The sequence below is a fragment of the Schistocerca serialis genome, chromosome 9 (assembly GCF_023864345.2).
Source record: "Schistocerca serialis cubense isolate TAMUIC-IGC-003099 chromosome 9, iqSchSeri2.2, whole genome shotgun sequence".
In the NCBI taxonomy this organism is placed as follows: domain Eukaryota; kingdom Metazoa; phylum Arthropoda; class Insecta; order Orthoptera; family Acrididae; genus Schistocerca; species Schistocerca serialis.
In genome coordinates, this window is record NC_064646.1 from 149,525,132 (window position 1) to 149,546,357 (window position 21,226).

Sequence of the window (21,226 nt, forward strand, 5' to 3'; positions counted from 1 at the left end):
GGTTGCTGCCCTTCTTCAGGAACCACACATTTGTCTGGCCTCTCAACAGTTACCCCACTGTTGTGGTTGCTATCTGTATCGCTGAGGCACGCAATCCCTCCCCCCCCCCCCCCCACCGCTCCCCCACACCAACAGTAAGGTCCATGGTTCATGGGGAGAGGTGTTATATCCTTCAAATAAATAAAAATGGTTTTCTACACACTCTCTACAGTAGGCTATACTCTTCCTCAGCATTCGAGCTATCCCCATACCAAATTTATCAAAATCGGTTCAACAGTTTAGTCGAGAAAGCGTAACAAACGGTGTTACTTTCGTAATTATAACGTTAGTATGGATGTTAGTATCAATATTATTAGTATGGATGTGAAATTTGAGCAAACTCTCATGAAAACAGTGAAGAGTTCTGGTGAGATGGCTCGTGGACAAGGTGTACCGGACAGCTTCCTCACTCGCTAGACTATAGGGTTAGCTGCATTTTAAAACGCAACTGACGAAATTGAGAACTTCTGCAGGGGTGATTCGGCTACTATGGAAAAACACATTGACGTGACATCTTCCCGTGTCGCAAGGGACAACTGTGACGTTAATATGCTAACACAGCCGTTTTCCAGTCACAATCCTTTTCCAACTGTTAAATATTTAATGTCAATAAGTAATGGAGCGAGTGAAGGTGAAGACTTCAACTGGAATAGATAGAATTGTGAACAGCAATTTTGAGAACATGCGTTTCTGACGTAAATATGCAGTGGCTTCTCTGTCGGTAATTTCTACCCATATATAAATGAAAAAAGGAAAAATAGCTCTGAATCTTTTCATGCTTTACAACAGGATGATCGTCTCTAAGCAGCCTGATGATCTGAAGAACTACATCAAGCTCAAACTTTCTCAAGTTCCACCATAATTTTTTTCTGAGGAAGGCATTCGCAAAGGGAGAAAGTCCAGATTTTACGCTCCCTTGATACCCTAACCAAGTGACATAGAAGTGGGTAAGAGCAAAGAATGTATTTCTGCCATTTCAAAAAGATTTGTGGCTTACTCACAGCGACATCATGGTCAAAATTGGTAGTTGACTTCGGTGGGTATCCCGCAAAAGAAAATAAAAGGAGCAAAAAACACCAAAAGAGCTGTTCGCTTCTGGTTAAAATATTGTGCGGCAGTTCTCGTTGATGTTTCGGCAGATACCAATGGATAAATTGTTATCAAATGAAGAAAAAAAATCCTGCTTTATTTCATTGCTCCAGAAGGAACTTCAGCGAACACAAATGATAACCAAGCAGGTAATAAAGGACACAGATGTGTTGATTGTGAAAACTACCATTTCATTTTCTTCTGAACACGATTCTGTTCTGTATGCTGGGAGAAACATTCATCTTTCGGGTTTGATGATGGCTTTATTGCCAGACAATGTGGTTTTGCAAATCGATAAGGGGTAACATAGCAGATGCACTGTACACCAAAACGTTCTTCAGATATAAAGATGTTATTGACAACATTCTATTTCTCCTTGCAATAACTGGTTGAGATATCACCTGTACTCTGTTTCGACAGAGGAAACATAAATTTTGCACTACACTTGGGAGAGATGTTTCCCACAGTTAAAGTTATTCTGTTTTCGAAAGATCTAGCTGCACAAAAACGGAAGATTGTGAAAACAACTGAAAATTTTCTTGTGGAACTTTATGGAGGTGTCCTGAAAACTTCTATAGACGATCTGCGATTTCTTCGCTTTTCTAAAGCTGCTACGAACATCTAATCCAATTTAGCACGCCTACCTCCAGCCTCGAGATGAGTGGGTGTTGTTATGTCGTCTTCATCATCATAATTCATCCCCATTACGGTCGGAGGATGGCAACGGCAAACCACCTCCGCTACGACCTTGGCTACTCAGTGGTGCAGGTCTCCCACATCGTCCCCTACGCTCCTCGGAGTATGGGACCTTATCATCATTACATCCAGCTAAGGGTGAAGTTCATTATCGAACATACAGAACTTATCTGCAAGTTCAGCTAGTGATGAGTTTATGGAAAAAAACGTCCTGAAGTGGGGCCGGAATAAGGATATTGGCGGTGTGACTACAGCGCCAATGAATAAAAGACAAGCTCTACAGGCATTGCTTAACACGATTTCATGCCAATGCAAAAAATTTGTGGCAGCAAATGCTGCTGTAAAAAAGCAGGACTTCGATTCTCCATTGTATATGTTCACTGTTGTTCGAATTACACGGAAATTTATCAGACGTTGGATTCAACATCGAAGAAGACGAGTTGCGAGATCCACTGCCAATTGGTGGAAGTGATGAATGCATATGTCAACATATGAGCGAAAATAACAGAAACTTATGAAATTTTACAATTAATTTTACACTTTTACAGTAATTAATAGTTTTATAATTAATACAAAAATATGCACTATATAATTTTTTTGTATATATATAATTAAAATAAAATTTAAGATCTACTTTTTAATGGTATGTAAGTATACATAGATGTGTTGAAATTAGTGTTTTTACTTTTTCAGAGATACTTGTTCTCAAGAAATTAAATGACTCTCATGATCTACATTTACGTATTGCATAAGTAGCTGCTTAAAGCTGATATTACATTTAGGAGTACTATTTTTGACTGAGGAAGGCTTTTTCAGTTTCAAATCCACTTTCACTACAATTGTTAATGCAGTATTTCTCGGCATGTATCGGTAGTGATTAAAAATATTTTGTATGAATCTTGCGAAATTAAGTCATCTAGAACAATGGTTATTATACAATGTGCACCAGGTCTACAAAAGAGTTATTAAAGTGAATTACTAATTACCTAACTTTTTGTGATTTCTGAACATCTTTCCAGATTTTCACAGCCTTGTGTCTTAGTAGCTGTTCCGAATTTTCTATCATGTTTTGTGTGAAACTTTAAAGTTTGCCGAAAACTTGTTGGGAGCAAATTACTGAGGCAAAAGTAAAAAAGTGCCATTTCTTACCGATTTTTTCGAGATTGCGATTAAGGCACAAGAAGGAGGTCTAAAACTTGGATTTTTCATGAGAAGAGTAATGCATACAACATGTATGGTCATGAGAATTACTCTATCTTTTGCAGTCCAAAATGGTATCTCTACTTTGTTATATACAAATGTATAACACACTCATGTCAATTTGACATATATAGGATGCTTCCTTCATGATGTTGATATTTTAATGTTCACCATTGTATTTTTTTCCATTGTGCTGAGATGACAATAATTTGCATATCTGAGCAACTGATGACAGTTTGATGTTTGTTCACTTCTGTCTTTATGAAGTTGCATTTAAAATACCAGCAATGTACTAGGGTCATGAAAAAAATCAATGAAGTCAATAGACCTAACTTACATTTCTTACATTCCTCTTCCTTAGGTTAAACATTAACTAAGTTATGCAGTTACTCACCACACCTTTAGAATTATAAACTTTGGAATTAAAAATGAAAGCTAATGGGTTTAGTGACAATGAGGTAACTGACTTTGGGTACAGTGTAGACTCCTTTCACAAACTACAGCAAGGTAGAAACAAGTTGTACACAGTGTTTTAAAGTGACTTATGCACTTTCTGGCTATCGTCTTGTTATTATGCTTCAAATGAATATTTTTTATTATTATTACAGCGTACATCCAATTAGTGGACCTGCCTTCATATTCGATTGCTAATGAGACATTTGTAGATTATAAAGCCACTGCTTCTGGTTGGGGTAGAACAGCAGACAGTAAGTTAAGTTACTATTTTCATATATTAAAACACCTCATAGTACTGTAAGTGCATACAAATGTAATTCCTTGTCTACAGAAATTCTGATAACGTGCATAAGATACATGGATATCAAGCAGCACCATCCTCCTGTATATTCGTCAGCTATAGTTCTCTTACATCCTAATCCTTGATTTTTTACAATGGTACTTCAGAATGAATTAATAGTTACCAATTATCTGATCCCATGTGGTCCTTCAGACCACCTCTTATATCAGATAATAGCGTTGAACACACAAGAATTTTTAGATTACAATTTACTTAAATGAGCAAATTAGCTATAATATTACAAATGGTATTGGCAAAGATTGTAACAAAAGAGAAAGATATGTTGAATCAGTATTTTAATATATTTGATGCTATTTTTAATGACACTATTGATTGAAAATTTACAGAAAATGATCTGTACACTTAACTACTTACAAACAGTGATACTAATAATAATACTCCAACGAGAACTAATAAACCGAGAGATCAAATTTAACTGTCTCCTTACCTGGTCTGCTATGACATTAAGTACAGCATCCAAGCAAAAAAGAGGTATGTCTGGTAAGGACACATCATAACAGCATAATAATAGAGGTCTGTATCTCAAGTAGCAGTATATTTTTTTTACATACAACCATAGTAAAAGAAGAACTTCAAGATGGCTCGAAATTAGCCAAGAATCATCCTTCACACAAGTTTAGAATCGATGGAGATTTGAATACACATTGTAGCACATTAATAGTCCCAAGCAATGCACAGATTTTTGTCACATACCCTACAAAGAAAAGAATGGCTTATGGTAACAAAATTATGAATTGAAATTAATAATGTGCCTCTCTGAACATAATGTGACCACTGGTATAGAACTTTTAAGTGTTACAGGATTTAGGTTAGCATCTCACTTTTGTAGAGCAGAAATGGACAAAGGAGGTGTGGCCACATTTATCACAAACATTCATAAATTTAAGAACATAGACATTCATAAATTTTGCCTAGAACAGCGTATGGAAGCATGTGCAACAGAAGTAGAATTTCACAAAAAATCCTTCATAATATTAAGTGTATATCGAGCACCTACAAGTAACTTTAACTTGTTCATAAACCATCTTGAAGCTGTAATTGCCCATTTAACAACCAAAAACGAAGAAATAGTGTTTGCTGGAGACTTCAACGTAGATTTCCTTAAAGACTATCCAAATAACATACCTGAGTTAGTAACACTATCATTCAACTTAATTCCCACTGTAAAGTTTCCAACTTGTGCAGCCAATTGCTCAAAAATAGCCATTGATAATATATTCATAGAAAAATCCAATGAAGAAAATTATATTAGAAAACCAAAAGTCAATGGCCTCTCAGACCATGACATACAGGTCTTTCTGATTTACGTTAATGCTGAACAGGATATAAAATCTGTTATATCTGAACTCAAGAGGGCAATCAATAAGCCAAAAATGGATTATTTTAGGACACTCCTCAGAGACATTGACTGGAGTGATGTTTACAGTGCTTGTGACATAAATGAAGAATATAATACTTTTGCTAATAAAGTGCTTGCCTTATTTGAACACTGTTTTCCCCCAAAACTAACCCATGTTAGAGCAAGGTCTACAAAGAAGCCATAGGTTACTCAAGGCATTGGGGTATCTGGTAAAACAAAATGAAAACTGTATCTGTCAATCTGAAACAGTTCTGATGTTGATGTTATAGCACATTACAAGTAATACTGCAAAATATTAAAGACTGTAACACAGACATCAAAGCAAATATAATACAAGGAAAAGATAGTCATACCAGGTAACAAAATAAAGACAATATGAGATGTACTGAAGGAGGAGACCGGTAGAACCAGACATTAAGAGGGGCAAATAGAATTAAGAGTAAATGATATGTTGGTGACAGATGTGTATAGTGTTGCACAACTTTCTAACAAACATTTTATAACTGTTACTGAAAAGATGGGATAGCCAGGTTCTGTAGTTGCTGGCATGGGATACCTCAGACCAGAGATTTCTAGTAACTTCCATAATATGGATTTGAACCTCACTATCCCAGCAGAAGTAATGTCAATCATAATAAAATATTTAAAATCAAAAACATCTAGTGGGTATGATGAAATGTCAACGAAGTTGATTAAAGAATGTGATTCGGATTTAAGTAACATATTAAGCTATCTGTGTAACCAGTTGTTTATCAGTGGAATATTTCCTCAATGGTTGAAATGTGCCAAAGTTAAGCCACTGTTTGAGAATAGTGATAAAGAAATAGCATCAAATTTCCACCCAATTTCACTTTTGCCAGCCTTCTCAAAAATTTTTGAATAGGTAATACATAATCGGCTATATATCCACCTTATCACAAATAACATACTGTCAAAGTCGCAGTTTGAATTTCTAAAGAGATCTTATATTGAGAATACCATCTACACTTACTGTGAAAGTGTACTTAATTCAATAGACAAAAAATTGCAGGCAGCTGGTGTCAAAGGCATTTGACTTTGTAAATCACAATATCCTTTTAAGTAAATTAGAATATTATGGTGTAACAGGAAATGCTGTAATATGGTTCAAATCTTATATCTCTGGTAGGAAACGAAGGATGTTATTAGGAAAGAGACATGTATCAAGCTATCAGGCGTCATCCAACTGGGAACTAATTACATGTGGGGTCCCACAAGATTCCATCTTATGACCCTTACTTTTTCTTGTACATATATCAATCATCTCTCATCAGTAACATTACCAGATGCCAAGTTTGTTTTGTTTGCTGGTGATACAAACATTGTAATAAATAGCAAATCAAGTGTAGTCGTAGAACGGTCGGCTACTAAAGTATCTGTGGACATTAATCACTGTTTCCTAGCCAATTCTTTGTCACTAAACTTTGAAAAAACACAATACATGCAGTTCAGAACTTGTAAGAAGTGTCCCATGAGTATACATCTAACATACAACGACAAACAGATATAAGAAGTGGACAGTATTAAATTCTTGGGATTACAGCTTGATAATAAATTCAACTGGGAGGAGCACAGCACAGAACTGCTGAAGCATATAAACAAATCTCTATTTGCAATGCGAATTGTGTCAGACATAGGGGATATAAAAATTAAAAAGCTGGCATACTATGCTTACTTTCATTCCATAATGTCATATGGGATTATTTTTTGGGGTAATTCATCAAGCCAAGCTAAAGTTTTCTGGGCACAAAAACGTGCAATAAGAGTTATATGTGGTCTCAACTTAAGAACACCCTGCAGAGGCCTGTTTAGGGAACTAGGGATACTAACTAATGCTTACCAATATATTTATTCCTGAATGATATTTGCGATTAAAAATGTATCACTTTTTCAAACCAACAGCTCAGTTCATGGAGTCAGTACTAGAAATGAGAATAATCTTCACAAGGATTTAAAGTCACTTACTGCTGTACAGAATGGTGTGCACTATTCCCGAACACACATTTTCAATAACTTGCCAGTAGCCATAAAAAGCTTAACAACCGATGAAATTCAGTTTAAGAGAAGCCTAAAGGATTTATTTCTGGCCAACTCCTTCTACTCCATTGATGAATTTCTCAGTAGAACCATCTGACTTCGTGTGAGTGTATGTGTGTGTGTGTGTGTGTGTGTGTGTGTGTGTGTGTGTATGTGTGTTAATGATGTGTTCATTGCAAATAAGTATTGTAGTAGTTCTGTTATTTGTTTATTACTTTATAAATTAAAAACAACATTTTTTACTTTTAAATTGAGTGCATTAATGCAATCTTAGTAAAAGAGTGTTGTAAAATGATCTTTTCAAATAGTGTCCATTAAAAAGGGACATTACCTTATTTGTTTTAGTTGTAAATATTTGTCATGTATATTGTTCTTCTGGCATGTTCTACATCCTGGAGAAGCTCCTCGCTGTGGACCAATTTGAATGAAAGTAAACGTAACCTAATGTAATGTAATCTTAATCATCATATGAAGTAATTTTTTACTTTCCAAAAGAGCAAACAAACACCCATAAATTCATATAGAGGTTCAATTACTAGTCTAGGCATCTGGTTGTGCACTATTGCATTTATCCTAATGAAATCTTATGAATCATAAAACCCCAGCAAATTATTAATTAATAAATTGCAAAACACAAATAAATTTCAGTTAAATAAGATGATATAAGAACAGTCCATTGTGACAAGGGTGTACCCTGAGACTGGTACAATACTGAATCTCCATTTCATTTACATCAAGAAACAAGTTACATTTGATGGGGAGTTGCGAAGGCAAATATTTTATATTGTGAGACAAAAAGGAGTCTACACAGGCAGCTTTTAACATTTGCCACTCACATTGTGCAATGTACTGGAACGATTATCTGAAAACATTCCGCACATTTAACAGTTCACTCAAGTCTACCTGAGTACCATATCTCCAACAACCATTTTCAGTACAAAATGTCTCTTTAATTCGCAATGAATACATTGTCAAGTTGCAATGTGGTGCCTAGAGGTCACGCCCCTAAACGCACTCCTCCTGCCTCCTCAGCTGTATTCTGTGACTGACTTCCTTGGAAATGTTACAGCATGCCTGACCACCAATTGATGAATTCAGTTTTATATGGGTTTTAAGTGCTCGAAACACGTACACTACACAAGCATGAGTAAGTGTAATTGACTATCGTATTTCTTTAGTTACATATTGTCAGATTACTAACACAAATTGTATTTTGTATTCTGCATTATCCTGAACAGCAATTGTTAGTGACGTGGATATTTTCTCTTACCAATTCCGCGCTGTTTGATAAACACTGGTTCATGTAGGAATTTGCAGCATGTTTGTACCTTTCTGCATGTAACTAGCATATTGTGGTAACTATGTAAACATGTAACAGCGCCTATCCACTGTCATGCAAGCTGTCAAGAGAAAAATAGCATAAATATAAACCTAAAGTCAGATATGTTTTTCCAACATGCATCTACAGATAAACTAATTTTCCTAAAAAAAACATGGGACTTGGCAGCAACGATATTACATGTAAGGTAAAAACACCGAACGAATATATTATAGCTTTTATGATCACAGCTACAGACTGTTATATTAAGACTATCACTTACTTATGTATTTACAAGACACTTGATGATGATGGTATGCCGAAATGCGCTCATCATGAGTCATTTATAAAATGAAAACCATTTAAAGAGCCATGTAACTGGGTGACATACATACATTTCATGTCATTATAGGACATACTTTGCATTGTGCACCCCAAAGAACAAAAGCTTTCGTTACTGGTGCTGTAAACAATTTCACATATAAATGTTAATAAATTTGTTATTATTAATTGTACAAACAAGACAATATTTTATGGGAATAGTCTATTTAATGCGACATCACCGTTTTTAGATTTCCTATAGCTCATTTGGAAGGGATTTTAATGTCTCTGGCGAAAAAGTAAATTTTAGCTTTAGATACAGACACAACCTTGGCGTGCTGTTACCTTCCACAGTCATGTGATGGCGTAGCCTCGCCTCCCCCCCCCCCCCCCCCCCTCCTGCCGTGGTAATCCAAACCACATCCACTCATTGGCTTGTCAGCTACTTACTCATTTTCTTCCTTGGCTTGCTGCTGGACCTCTGGCCGTGTGACGGCTTTCGCTTACCTGTCTGGCCTTGCCACTCTACCTTAACTTGTCAGTAACATAACACTCAATTGAACCTTCCATACTATCACCGGTCCATACAGAGTGTTAGGCGTGTAATTACTGATATTGTGATCACTGGTACCTTAATATCTACCCGCTTCAATGTGTTAGTTGTATTTTCTATGCATCTAACAGTCTTCCCGCTAACACATCAAATAATTAACTACCTGATGTTTTCTGCGTGGTAGTAACTGCACCACAATATGGAATATGCGTTTCAGTGTATACTAACCATTTTGCGTCCACAGATCCACACTTAAACACCTGACCTGCTGCCCAAGGGAAAATTAGCGTTAACATGTTTCTCTAGCTACACTTACTAGGAGTTTATAACCAAGCTAAGAACATATTACCCCAAATAGCTATAGTTACCAATCTGTAAATGAAGTAAATACTGATTTATGTTGTTAATTACACTGTCCTCAGTCACTAACAAAAATATCTGCGCTTATACACATATATTACTGCTTTCTATGTCACACCCTCTAAAACAGAATGGAATAATTCGAGCATAAGCTGAAATTAGATGAAAGAGGATTTTGAAAAGGTGAGTGGACGGTACAAGAAATAATGCATGAGGAAACAGTGCTAAGGGAGTACCTCTGTAATGGTTATGATGGTATGTAACTCTTCTGGCTATGCTGTTTCACATAACACTATTGGGAATTGGCTAAATGATACTAGTGATTACTAATGCAACCCTTACTAACAACAATTCGAAAATAAAATTCAAAATATATTTTTCTAAATCCTTTGCAATCAAATCTGAAGCTTTACTGGAGATGAACATGCACCAATCCTGTCCCTGTGTAACAGAAAAATGACTCAAGAATGGGGCCATGGATTAAAACTTCGGAACCTATTTATATTTTTGAAGATTGAGACAAAGAAGGATGGTGTCGAATGTACTTTAGCTTTCGTAGCTGAGATACCCACAGTGACAGAAGTTTCTGGAACAATAATACAAATTGGTGCACTGAAAGAAGTAATGGAATAAATTTGCTTGGAATTATCTTTCGAAAAAAAGCCTTATTTCCAAATATAATAAACGCTGGATATGAAACACTAAAAGTTCGTATAGCTTTGTATATCTGGATGAGAAGATTGCAGACGATGGCCTAGATGAATGAGCCTTGGTAATAGTAGGCAAAGAAATTGAAACATTTTACGAAATCTCATTGGAAGCTGCCAGTTTCTTGGCACTTTCGATTCCTCATCCACATTTTACCTTTTTCAGAAACTTAAATATTTATTCTGCAACTACACTACCGGCCATTAAAACTGCTACACCGCGAAGATAACGTGCTACAGACGCTAAATTTAGCTGTCAGGAAGAAGATGCTGTGATATGCAACTGATTAGCTTTTCAGAGCATTCACACAAGGTTGGCGCCGGTGGCGACATCTACAACTTGCTGACATGAGGAAAGTTTCCAACGATTTCTCATATACAAACAGCAGTTGACCGACGTTGCCTGGTGAAACGTTGTTGTGATGCCTTGTGTAAGGAGGAGAAATGCGTACCATCACGTTTCCGACTTTGATAAAGGTCATATTGTAGCCTGTCGCGATTGCGGTTTATCGTATCGCGACATTGCTGCTCGCGTTGGTCTAGATCCAATGACTGTTAGCAGAATATGGAATCCGTGGGTTGAGGAAGGTAATACGGAACGCCGTGCTGGATACCAACGGCCTCGTATCACTAGCACACTAGCAGTCGAGATGACAGGCATGTTATTCGCATGTCTGCAACAGATCGTGCAGCCACGTCTCGACCCCTGAGTCAACAGATGGGGAAGTTTGCAAGACAACAACCATCTGCACGAACAATTCGATGACGCCTGCGGCAGTATGGACTATCGGCTCGGAGACCATGGCTGTGGATACCCTAGACGCTGCATCACAGACAGGAGCACCTGCGATGGTGTACTCAACAACAAACCTGGGTGCTCGAATGGCAAAACGTCATTTTCTCGGATGAATCCAGGTTCTGTTTACAGCATCACGATGGTCGCATCCGTGTTTGGCGACATCGCGGTGAACGCACATTGGAAGCGTGTATTCGTCATCGGCATACTGGCGTATCACCCGGCGTGATGGGGTTACACGTCTCGAGTTGAAGTCACTTTCAACAGTGGCTCTACCCTTCATTCGATCCCTGCAAAACCCTACATTTCAGCAATATAATGCACGACCGCATGTTGCAGGCCCTGTACGGGCCTTTCTGGATACAGAAAATGTTCGACAGGTTCCCTGGCTAGCACATTCACCAATTGAAAACGTCTGGTCTATGGTGGCCGAGCAACTGGCTCGTCACAATAAGCCAGTCACTACTCTCGATGAACTGTGGTATCGTGTTGAAGCTGCATGGGCAGCTGTACCTGTACACACCATCCAAGCTCTGTCTGACTCAATGCCCAGGCGTATCAAAGCTGTTATTACGGCCAGAGGTGGTTGTTCTGGGTACTGATTTCTCAGGGTCTATGCAACCAAATTGCGTAGAAACCGAATCACATGTCAGTTCTAGTATAATATATTTGTCCAATGAATACTCGTTTATCATCTGTATTTCTTCTTGGTGTAGCAATTTTAATGGCCAGTTATATATATATATATATATATATATATATATATATATATATATATATATATACGAATTTGGGCTCAAAGGTCCTTCCTCTGTGATGGTGCAAAAACTTTTCGTCCTACGTCGTGTCCCACGGACTCGGCGACGTTTCAAACTGCAAGGTGTTGGGTTGGACATGCGAAAGAAAGGCCAGAGCTCAGAAGTTCATGTGAGTAAGGAAGGTTAACAGTGCCACATTGGAATAAAATTTCATGACAATGAAGCCGAACGCCTTCTCGGAAGTGTCACATGATGACAATGTCGTCACACCGTCTCATACCCACTTTTCAACTCTTTTTTTGATGAGTCTGTGGGGAATCAGCGGTGTCAAAGAGCGTCAAGAACGCCGTCTTATTGTTCATTGCACTGGCAACTGTCGTTTCCAACAGCGAGATTTATGGGAATCAACGCTCCAAGAGAAGTAGTATTTCCAGTTACCATTGACGACGTTTGCGGCAACAGCTGAGGCATTTCGTGACGTTACTGGGTGGCCGTGTGTCTGAGATGTTTTCCTCGACTACCAATAAGAAAATTCGAATGGTGGGCGTCACAGTTATGATCTCTGTGGCAAAGGCATCAAGAGCAGGGCTGAAATGTGGGTAAGAGGGGATGTGACGTCTTGTCCACCATGTGCCACATCCACAGATGCACTGGGCAGAACTGTGGTGAAATTCGGTTCCAATCCGGCATAACTGACTCACCTTAGAAGTCACATGAACTTCCGAGCTTTGGCCATTGTTTCGAGTGTGTTGACATCTCGTTGCTTGAAACGTCGCCGACCATGAGGTAGGGATGGGGAAAACAGACCGATTGAAAAAATCGATACCAATATTTCACTTCTGAAAGTATTTCAGTATTTGTTTGCTCTTGACTATAATAGGGGTTTTTCACTTTTTGATAATAATCGAGTAAAAGAACTGAAATATCAATTTTTAAATAAACCTTTTTTTTTAAAGAGAGGAGTAATTTTTATTCATAAAATTTGTATTGATTTGAAATACTGCTTTACTGTAGAAAATGGGTAAAGTGATCAGTGCTATTTAGTAACAACGCCGACAGAAGTGAGCAATAAACATACGGCATACGGACTGCTGCAGCACCGCTGAGATGATACTGGTCGTGTTGCCGTATGTCGTGGCTTAAAGTACTCGCGTGCATGCAGCGCGCAAGACGTGACCTGTAGGCTAGTTTCCCGCTGCCGTCTCCGCACATCCGTTGTACTGCATAATGGCACCAGCCCTCGACTGGAAATATTTTGGGGAAGTGATGTACTGATGAAATATAAAGCTTAATTTGCTTTACTAGATTAGGGATTTGTCTGCCTTTTCTATGAAATAATAAGAGGGGAAATAAATTATAGTAGTAAATTAAAAACTCATCAACACTTCATTCACACTATACGATAAAAATAGAAAGTAGGTGATCTGCTGCTTTTGCCTATATAGTATGCCTTTATCTGCGTGTAGCTATTGAAAACGAACAAATTAACAAGAAAAATAGAGTTGTTCAACCTCAGTTTTCACCCTTTAGCACTGACTATTCGTAATGCCTAAGTGGTGGTATGACACTGAGTACAACATGATATTTGAGTAGAGTTTCAAAAAATTAGAAGTAATAGAAGAATACTGGTGATTTTCTGTAGTATTCAAGCACTTATCACTTTTAGAGAAAAGCGGCGAACGGTGAACGGATTAAGTTTTCTATTATTTGCCTACTCAGTTTACTATTTTGCATCTATGTATCTTGAAACTGAGAGACACAAAATTTTTCAATCCCTGTCCAATTTCTACATTTACTACAAAATCAGTTATGAGTAAAAAATCGTTGATTTCAGAAACCGGTTATTTTGACCAGTTTTAATAGTCAGATTAAACTGCCGTGGAAAGAAACCGATATAACAAAAAATCCGCTTGTTTAATCGATAACCGACATCCCTAGCACGAGATTAACGTCACAGGGTGCCACACTTTTATACTAAGAGAAATGTTGTACGCACCCCTTGAGCGATATACCAAACTTCTGGATCTAATGGAAGACAATTACTACGATTCGAAATACTGACCCTTTAATTGTGTAGCATGGTATGTGTATCGATTGAGATACTTTCACAAATTCTTTGCTCAATCACTATATCGGAATTTAGGCTTCTTTGGATAAGTTGGTCATCAGCTAGTAGCTCCGGCGTTTGAGAAGGCCATGTGGTTTCTCCTTCGAAGGAAATAATTCATTTACACTTGTTGTATAGTGCCCTGAAGTGTTAAGAAGCGTCTGGTTCCGGAACTATACCTGACGAAGCACACTGTTCCGATGCAATCACTCTTGTCTTAGAGGGAATCTCGATTCTGAATATTCTGTACCACAAGCAAGATGACCAGTAAAATCATTCCAGTTGACATTCAGTGCTGAAATATATTCTACATTTGAGGTTAGTCAAGTTGTCCATTTGTACCGGTCCATGCCCCAATACAATCGTACTTTCGCATACTTACATGCAGTGGATTAAGCTTTAACAGACAGACAGTTATTAAATATTTGGAGGCCGGTTACTGAATCATTTAGACTTCATGTCATTCTATTATATCTTCCATGTCGAAGCTTGTCTTTTACGGTTTTGGATTACTTTTGTCAAGAGAAGATTGTTTTTGTAAAGAGTACTTTCGGTAATATTCAAACCATGACACTAATTTCTGTCCATGATTATTATCAACTGCACGTGTTGTGCAGCGATTTACTGGAAATATATTCTTTTATTCATGCTTTACTTAAATGTGCTTCAAATAGGGCACCACCAAGTTTTGTCATGATGTTACCCAAAGTGATGGCTGAGGTAAAATTCATTTTCATGATTAATTTTACGCACAGCGAGTCAAATTGGAGGATAACGATAAAATTCAGTACGTTCCCTTTGCACGCTAGCTAGTTTTTCAGGATTTCAGTTCGGTAAGATGACGGATGTTGCTGAGTCGCTGGTCGCCGATATACAGGGTGTTACAAAAAGGTACGGCCAAACTTTCAGGAAACATTCCTTACACACAAATAAAGAAAAGATGTTATGTGGACATGTGTCCGGAAACGTTTAATCTCCATGTTAGAGCTCATTTTAGTTTCGTCAATATGTACTGTACTTCCTCGATTCACCGCCAGTTGGCCCAATTGAAGGAAGGTAATGTTGACTTCACGTCATCAACACAGATTTTCTGTGAACATTTGGGCAGGCATTGTTGGTGATGTCTTGATTGGGCCCCATGTTCTTCCACCTACGCTCAATGGAGCACGTTATCATGATTTCATACGGGATACTCTACCTGCGCTGCTAGAACATGTGCCTTTACAAGTACGACACAACATGTGGTTCATGCACGATGGAGCTCCTGCACATTTCAGTCGAAGTGTTCGTACGCTTCTCGACAACAGATTCGGTGACCGATGGATTGGTAGAGGCGGACCAATTCCATGGCCTCCACGCTCTCCTGACCTCAACCCTCTTGACTTTCATTTATGGGGGCATTTGAAAGCTCTAGTCTACGCAAACCCGGTACCAAATGTAGAGACTCTTCGTGCTCGTATTGTGGACGGCTATGATACAATACGCCATTCTCCAGGGCTGCATCAGCGCATCAGGGATTCCATGCGACGGAGGGTGGATGCATGTATCCTGGCTTACGGAAGACATTTTGAACATTTCCTGTAACAAAGTGTTTGAAGTCACGCTGGTACGTTCTGTTGCTGTGGGTTTCCATTCCATGATCAATGTGATTTGAAGAGAAGTAATAAAATGAGCTCTAACGTGGAAAGTAAGCGTTTCCGGACACATGTCCACATAACACCTTTTCTTTCTTTGTGTGTGAGGAATGTTTCCTGAAAGTTTGGCCGTACCTTTTTGTAACACCCTGTATTACGTGTCCTAATACTGTCACCGAATTAGTATCGCTTCACAAACAGGAGTCACAAGAGCACTATTAAACAATTTATCAGACTGTGAACTATCGCATATCGGTCAGCCGATGAGTACACGATTATGGAAACTGCCCCATGGTTCACCAGATCGCTGTAAGTGAGAAGCTAACACGTATTAGTACAACTTACTGCTTTCATGAATTTCTGCCCTTACATACGCTGTGCTAATTCGTGTGTAATTGTGTGCTCTGTGAGTGTTTAAAGGTGCTTAGTCGAGTTAGTTAGCTTTAGAAACTATTTGGTAGCCGTTCCGTATTTTTTTCATTTTGTATATCATTAGAATATCAGAGCTTCCTCGTCGGTATCTGTGAGAGGTTGATGCTTTTTTCACACACACACACCCATCGTTCAACATGGAAAATATATGACTAAAACTTCTTTTCCATATATAACGAAATACTTTATTTCAACACTGTTATAAAGTAGTGCAGCTCCATGCGTCCGAATTCCTTATCCTCTATGAGAAATATTTACAAGCAGAATTATAAAGTAAGGAATTCCTTATCATCTATGAGAAATATTTACAAGCAGAATTATAAAGTAAGGAGTCGCAATATTTTTGGTCCTAAATAAAAATTCGAAAAACTAAGTAAATTCAAAGAGAGAGAAAAAATCAAAGCAGAAGCGCAGATTTAGTTATATGGCCTCGGGTGAACAGTGGATGACCCCACTGGACGAAAAGCATCTTCAACTTATTTGACCTGAATCTAAAATCTAGAATGTCGGGATACATCTACGTCAAGAGACATCCAAAGAAACCGATTGCAGAACCGAAAGGCACATCAAATGAAAGCATCAGATCGTCTGTGGAAGAGAAAAACAACTCATATTACATAGATTAACACCAAGCTGAACACAATTTGTTGATGAAAAAAATCTTAGACGAAGAAACAAACGCGATAAAATACCTCCATAACTGTTATAAGGTTACTGTGGATCTGAGATGACCGAATAACGAAATGAAAATAATAATTATATTACACTGATTGACTGTTCGGTGAAAAATGTTAATGTTAGAATTATAAATAAAACAAAATGGTTATTCCATCAGAAATGTGGTGTAAGATTATTTAACCAATATAAAATACGTGACACAGTAATTAATGAAATGTTGACAAACTACAACAATTGTACATGGAATGAAATAATTGAATAATAAACTTTGCTGACATATTCCAGTGATGTGGCTGAACAAAATAATCTTGTTTTTAATAGGTCCTAAATTACAGTCATACAAGATATAACTGTGATATTTAACAGCTGAGTGAAGCAGCCGTGATTATAAAAAGTAAATTTTTTTTAACACAACGAGAGGAATTATAGTAACTGAAATAACATTTTTCGTCTCTGGAAATGGAGATATTCTGAAGATGCACTAGTTTAAAGTCTTTGTTTCAACAAAATTTCACTGCACCATATGCTTATCTTTGTACCTGATGATATGCGTAACAGCAGAAAGCCGGTTCTTGTAGCGAATAACAAATATTGTAGAATATTACACCAGTGTTGTGTGTGTTTCATTCATAATAATAATTTTTTTAATTGTATACAGTTATACTATTATATACAATAATGTTTAAGGGCGTACAGTACTGTACAATGCCGTAGTTAGGGACTATGGAAATAAAAAAAGCTCTGGTTGGAGACGTGGTAAGTCGGAGTGTACATAAATAAAGGTAGCAATTTTGTTATAAGAGAGAATGTGGTCGTGTGATCGAGTGGAGCAGACAGGGTTATGTTCTGGCTATAATCAGCGTTTGTGCGATACTGTTCATACAAATTCGTTGAAGTTGGGGAGAGATGTGAGGGAGTGATAGGTCCATCAAGTGGTAAAACTGATAGAGTATAAGAAAAGACTGCACTTATCGTAATCAGAAGATCTGAATGAAAGATATTAATATAAGATGGAGATGTTTAATTCGACGCTTTCATCGTCAGATCCAAGATATGTGGACTTTCTCGAGAAGGACCACACAGAATAAAATTGCTATTCTCAAGCATGTGTATAAATTTCTTCTTTGGACATGCCACTGGTTTACTACGAGCAGAGGATCGGACCAAATATCGAACAATCGGGGAGAATTGCGATTTTATTTTCCCAGTAGTGACGGATTCTGACGGTATAGTAGGTACGAGTGAAAGCATTGTACTTCATTTGGAGACCCATTTAGACTGGTAAGTCTGGAATATAAGAAGTCGAAGTAATCAGTACGGATACATTTTTCTTGGCTTCATAACATAAAGAATTGCGTATCCATCAGCGTACAGTGAAAAAGTTATCATCACCGTCCACGAGGACCATGCGAGGTTCTTCGACGCTCATAATTCAGCTACACAGGGTGAACATTAATAAAAGCGATAAACTGCAGGGACACATTTCTGACTGGAAATGGAAGAAAACGGTGCTATGAACATGTGTCTGGAAACGCACCGTTGCCACGGCAAACGCCACTGACGAATAGAAGTTCTTCTGACCACGTGCCATTTGTTCCTTGTGTGCTGCAGGTTATGTGATTGACGCAGCGTATTGTAAACAGCAGAATGGTCCGCCATTCATGCCGATAACAAGACGAGATGGTGTTTGTGTACGGCTAAGCAGATATAGCTTGGGATACTCAGATGTTTAGGACGGGTGGTAGGGGCAGAACATCGAGTGACATTATACTGAGTGCACTATCTGAAAATTTCCTCGAGCAATTAGAGAACCGACTCGTGGAGATAACATCTTGGACCTACTGATAACAAACAGACGCGAACTTTTTGAAGTGTCGGCAGGAGTGCCAACACTGTTTTATTTGAGGAGACCGAAATGCACGCTATTAGCTCACGCAGGCTGGCGTGAGGTCTGAAACAGGATACGTAATGAATGCTATATAGAAAAGTACGTAGCTTCTGGAATACTTAACTTTAATCCACATTTGTAGAACATCGCTCTTGATGATACATTAACAGGATCTCAATATCTATACTGGTAATGGCGCCTTGCTAGGTCGTAGCAAATGTAGCTGAAGGCTATGCTAAATATCGTCTCGGCAAATGAGAGCGTAATTCTCAGTGAACCATGGCTAGCAACGTCGGCTGTACAACTGGGTCGAGTGCTAGTACGTCTCTCTAGACCTGCCGTGTGGTGGCGCTCGGTCTGCAATTACTGACAGTGGCGACACGCGGGTCCGTCGTATACTAGCGGACCGCGGCTGATTTAAAAGCTACCACCTAGCAAGTGTGGTGTCTGCCGGTGACACCACAGTCCTCCCCCGCAAATCGGCGTACGGTTGTATTATAAGGCTTCCGCCCGCCGTGGGGAGGACCCCATGTTGACGTATGCGACGAGGTGGGGAGCCTAACAACAGGCGAGGCTGTGCCACCCGCACCCTGCCATTCGGTCCGAGGGGACCCCATGTTGACGTATGCGACGAGGTGGGGAGCCTAACAACAGGCGAGGCTGTGCCACCCGCACCCGGCCATTCGGTCCGAGGGGAGCTAGGACACGCCTGAAAACATAGTCCAGAGTGCACGCCAACATGCGGTGTATGCGCCCTGAGAGAGACAGGAGGGGCCGAAGGGTCGACCTCCATCGCGTCGGGGTAGCCGACGGGCGATGACGACAGATGGTCCGGAGAGGGCCAGAGTTCCATGCCGGAGGACAGCTGGTCACGGGAAGCGGCCGGCGGCGCGTGATCCAGGGAGGCGTCCGGCGGCTGCAGCGGCGCGTCCACTGCGGGCGTCGCCGGCTGGAGAACGGGGGGCGGTGGCGGCTCGACGCCATGGGGCAAAATGGAAGGCAGCGTCGGTAACACCCGGGGATGAGGCGAGCCAGTAGATGGGTCCCCAGGGCGCTGACCGGACGGCACCGTCGCTGAAAGCAGACGGGGAGCGGCAGATCCCGTGCGACGACAGAGGCGCAGCTGATTGAGATGCCGACGCACCTCACCAGAGGCCCCCAAAACCAGATACATAGCGCGGCCGAGGCAGCGAAGAATGCGCCCTGCGAGCCAACGCCGTGAACCGCGATAGTTGCGATAGTATACAACGTCGTCAGGGGCAAAAGCAGGTGGCTGCCGCAGCACAGGAACCTGATGCGGCGGGTGTAGCAAAGACATCAAGGTTCGATGAGGACGACCATGGAGCAACTCATCCGGCGAGCGACCATCGCGGGGCTGAGAGCGATACGAGGACAAAAAGAGCAATAACGCGTCCTCCCGAGAATGTGACTCTTTCAATTTCAACATCTGGGACTTGAAAGTCCGGACCAATCGTTCAGCGGCACCGTTAGAGTGAGGTGAAAATGGCGCGGAGGTCAGATGTTGAATACCATTGGCCTTGCAGAATGACTGAAATTCTGCGGACATGAATTGTGGGCCATTGTCGGAAACAATAGATAGCGGACAACGCTTGTTTTGTGGCAGAAGACGTTGTGGAAGACATCCGGACAACAAAAGGAAAATTACTGAATGAATCGACAACAACCAACCATCGAGCATTCCAGAATGGACCAGCAAAATCGATGTGTAAGCGTTGCCAAGGGGAAGTGGCTTTTGGCCATGCAAAGAATTTCCGCGGAGGTGCGGATTGTTGTTTGGCACACGCCATGCAAGAAGAGCACATATTCGTAATCGCAGCATCAATTCCGAACCAAGTACAGTGCTGACGAGCAAGTTGTTTCGTTCGCACTATACCCCAATGTCCTTGGTGTAGAAGCTTTAAGACAGAGGACTGTAACGAACGTGGGACCACGACCCTGGACTGATCATTATCAGAACGCAACAACAAAACACCACGTCTAACAAAAAGTCTCTCCTTGTGAGCAAAAAAACGGCGAACCAACGGATCCCAGATCCGTGACTTTGACAAGGGCCATTGCAAAACGGTAGCAAGGACAGGGTCAGCAGCTGTGGCTGTAGCTACGTGACGAAAATCAATCGGAAACGATTCGACCACATCATCGGTTTCCGACTCAATGAACATGCAAGCAAGTTCGGAAGAATCGAATGCTCCATCCTCAGCACAGGCAAACGGGACAACGCATCGGCGTTTCCGTGCTTAGCAGTGGACCGATACAAGATATCGTAGCGGTACTGCGAGAGGAAAATAGACCAGCGAATGAATTTCTGCGCTGTACGTGGAGGTACAGGCTTGTTCGGATGAAAAAGCGATGTCAAAGGTTTGTGGTCTGTGATGATGGTAAAGTGACGACCATACA

The 21,226-nt window shown here is 39.8% G+C and overlaps 1 protein-coding gene across 1 annotated transcript in view; it reads left to right on the forward strand.

The window, feature by feature from the left end:
• Positions 1 to 21,226, forward strand: part of LOC126419432 (brachyurin-like) — a 154,273-nt gene that overhangs the window by 80,415 nt on the left and 52,632 nt on the right. Inside the window, exon 4 of the mRNA XM_050086621.1 lies at positions 3,633 to 3,731. Within this exon, the coding sequence (XP_049942578.1) occupies positions 3,633 to 3,731 (99 nt within the window). The remainder of the gene's footprint in view (positions 1 to 3,632; positions 3,732 to 21,226) is intronic.